This window comes from Triticum dicoccoides, unplaced genomic scaffold (assembly GCF_002162155.2).
Source record: "Triticum dicoccoides isolate Atlit2015 ecotype Zavitan unplaced genomic scaffold, WEW_v2.0 scaffold181663, whole genome shotgun sequence".
Lineage (NCBI taxonomy): Eukaryota > Viridiplantae > Streptophyta > Magnoliopsida > Poales > Poaceae > Triticum > Triticum dicoccoides.
Genome location: NW_021226272.1, coordinates 599 through 3,691, shown reverse-complemented (window position 1 = coordinate 3,691; position 3,093 = coordinate 599). Strand labels below are relative to the sequence as shown.

The window sequence follows — 3,093 nt, the reverse complement described above, 5'->3', positions numbered from 1 at the left end:
GTAACCAAAACCTTGGTTGTCCTACAGAGGAATGCAGCTTGTTGCTCCGTTTGTTAGCCTTCTTGCTATTTTTTCTTCACAACGGAAACATCAAGCATTACTTAATCCTGTGATGGTGACCTTGTAGCTTCCTTAATTAGGTCTAACTAACGACGAGATTCATATATGTTTCCTACTACTTATTTTTTACTACTGAGTTCAACAACACATAACTCTTACCCATGGTATGACCGACGCATTTACCAGGTTCTATGCAAAGGCAAAAGGACAAGAGGGTATTGACTCTGCCTGCAAATACCGTACATATGAGGCAAGAACATCAGCCATAAGACAACGCCACAAGTGGGTACATGGTGTTTTCCTTCACGAAACAAAGGTCTCCCCCGCATAGAGGGATGTCACCAACCATAAGTAATAACAAAGTTAGTTAGAACTGCTAATTATTAAGGAAATGAAGCTATTTGCTCTTTCTTACCGCTAACCATCGGAAAGCTTCCTGATATTATTCTTCTTAACATGGCATTTATATCAAAATGATCATGATGAGGGTGTCCCAATATTGGTGGTCGGACCCTTCCCTGGACCCTGCGCAAGCGGGAGCTACATGCACCAGGTTGCCCTTTTTTACTTTAAACATCATGTAAATAATATGGACTAACAGGACAAGTGGCTAGTACAACAATAGCTAAATATTAGCGCACTCGGAAACCAATAATTGAAAATCTACATCAATACATGCTAAGCGCCATCGTATCCCAATGGAACATATTTCTAATTTATAGTTGGGACATGCATTCCAGTAGAACAAAACAAGGCTAGGCATCTTAAGGAAAAAAATACGTTCGACTAAGCAACATTGCAAGGCAGAGTATCAATTGTGTCATATATGTCTTGAGGTTTACAGTTCAAAGGTCAGCAGTAAACAATTCAAAATTATATGATCGACTAGGTAGGCATAAAATTGCCAAACGAACACATTGGTAAACATGACAAAGACTAGGCGTCTCTCAGCTCATATACATTATTTTTTATACTTTCGTAGGTCCAGTTTATAGTTTTGCACTAATAGTTACAACATAATGAGAGGTCATGCTAAATACACGAAACAAGTCACTTATTCAGCACCACTACCAATTGCTATTATGACACTTTATAAGGGGAAGAACAAGTTCAAAGAGCATGATGTATGTTACCAACAATGCGATGGATGAGGAACACTATAACGATTGTAACCTCGATAAGTTCACTATATAGACCCCCTGAAGGTCAAAACGAAATCCTTGCAGGATCTCCCTTGAGGGCTGGGAATGTTGGAGGCCAGATCATCATGAAAGGATAGATACCACGGTAATATGGATCATTTACTGCCAACTCATAGACTTTACACCATGTCCTGCACTTCATATCCAAGTAGAATATTCATTGATCCATATCTAACAATACAAATTATGCATTCTCTCCCACCACGATTATCTTCACCGTACCAATATCCTTCTCCTCTATGCAGTGATCTGACATCCCCAAAACAGCACGCATGTCGTGCAAGCAAATGGTATCCACCAGCAACCAGCTGTCCTCCTTGTGGAGCCATATGCGAAGTTGAAACTCCTCGGCATGGTCATGGATGAGATATACACCGGAAGGATCATTGGCCTGTGAGAAGATGGTGCTAAAATAGTGAGACTCCACTCCTTGTGGGGGCTGAATTGTGGAAAAAGTTAAGGCTGTCAAATCCAAGACAGTAATTTCTCCACTCAAGGAGGACACCATATAGATTTTATTGTTGATGAGCACAGGTTTTTGTCCTACTCGTGGATAATTGAAATGGTCTGTGACAGAGGCATGTATGTACCATTTGCCATCTTGTAACATATATATGTGCACCTTGAACTTCCCTTTCTCGGTGGCATACTTCACCAACATACAGAAGTAGGAAAGGTCGTCACCTTCTTCTTTAGAGAGGACTGCAACCAAAATGTAGGGATTCCTGTCCTGGACGCGTGGGGGTGGTGGGATGAAGGCCATGTCTCTCTTACGGTACAAAGGGCAGTGCACTCCATGTGTCAGTACTCCTTCGTGATGTCTGGTGAAGACAATGCCATTTTGGCAGTCCATGATCCATAGTCTGTTTTCATAGGTGCCGAAGCTATGGCTCGCCACGCGGAAGATGACGGTGGTGAGCTCTGGGGGTTGGGGCTGGACATGGACGAAAAGCGGAGGGCTCAATCCTGAGGATGCGGACCCTCTGTTGACATAGAAGCCAAGGAGGCAAGGTGGGTGGCGTTTACGGAAACGGCAAAGGAAAGTGCAGTCAGAGGCATGGTTATACCAACGTTTGCAGACGATAGCAGCACGTACAAGGGTGGTGGGGAAGCCAACACAGAGGAGGACCTCGATGAGGAGGTTGTCGTCATCGAGCACCTTGGACACCGCCTCTGGCATCGATGTGCGGACTTGTTTCTGCGACTCTCAATCCATAGGTGGTTTCTTCTTGGGATGGACCCTGGAACACCAAACATACAACATACATCAAACCAACATAGTGACATCAATAAAATAAATAAATCAAACCGGAGCCAAATTCCTGAACCAACTGTCGTAGCAGTAGCACATAGAAGAAACACAGAGCATCCAGCAGAAAGGATAATCCAAAGAGATGAGGCGAATGGAAGTATATTACCGTCCAGGAATCTCGTCATCGGCATCCATCGTCTATTGGAGTCCCCTCGCTGAACAAGTTGATGTGGTTGGTAGGGTTTACTTTGGTGTGATAAAAATCTACTGCAGCTAGCTAGGGTTTAATCCACCGAGAGGAGAAAATAGAAGAAATTGGGAGATACATGGTAGGAAAAAGGCTGACCTCAATCAGATCCGATCCGGAGAGGGAGAGGGAGCCGTGAAGAATGTCCGCCGTCATGCACGGGCGCCGCTCCTTTTCTTCCGGTCGGGCGTTGCGACTGTACCCGAACCATTGATGCGAGTTTTTTTCTTCTTGGGAATAGAAAGAGGCGAGTTTTTTTTTTTAAATTTTGATTGAGGGATAGAACGAGGCGAAGAAGGGGAGCCTATGACCTAAAAATGAAGACCCAACCA

General features: G+C 43.8%; 1 protein-coding gene across 1 annotated transcript; it reads right to left on the bottom strand.

Annotated features, from left to right (window-relative positions):
* Positions 1–1,164: 1,164 nt before the first annotated feature.
* LOC119344712 lies at positions 1,165–2,855 on the bottom strand. The gene is made up of 2 exons (XM_037615077.1): positions 2,681–2,855; positions 1,165–2,503 (listed from the first exon to the last, which is right to left on the bottom strand). The coding sequence occupies exon 2, from the start codon at positions 2,440–2,442 to the stop codon at positions 1,447–1,449; it is 996 nt and encodes a 331-aa protein (XP_037470974.1). The 5' UTR covers positions 2,443–2,503; positions 2,681–2,855; the 3' UTR covers positions 1,165–1,446.
* Between the last annotated feature and the right edge of the window lie 238 nt (positions 2,856–3,093).

Coding starts and splice junctions, on each gene's coding strand:
- LOC119344712 (XM_037615077.1), bottom strand. CDS start 2,442: ATGCCAGAGGCGGTGTCCAAGGTGCTCGATGACGACAACCTCCTCATC.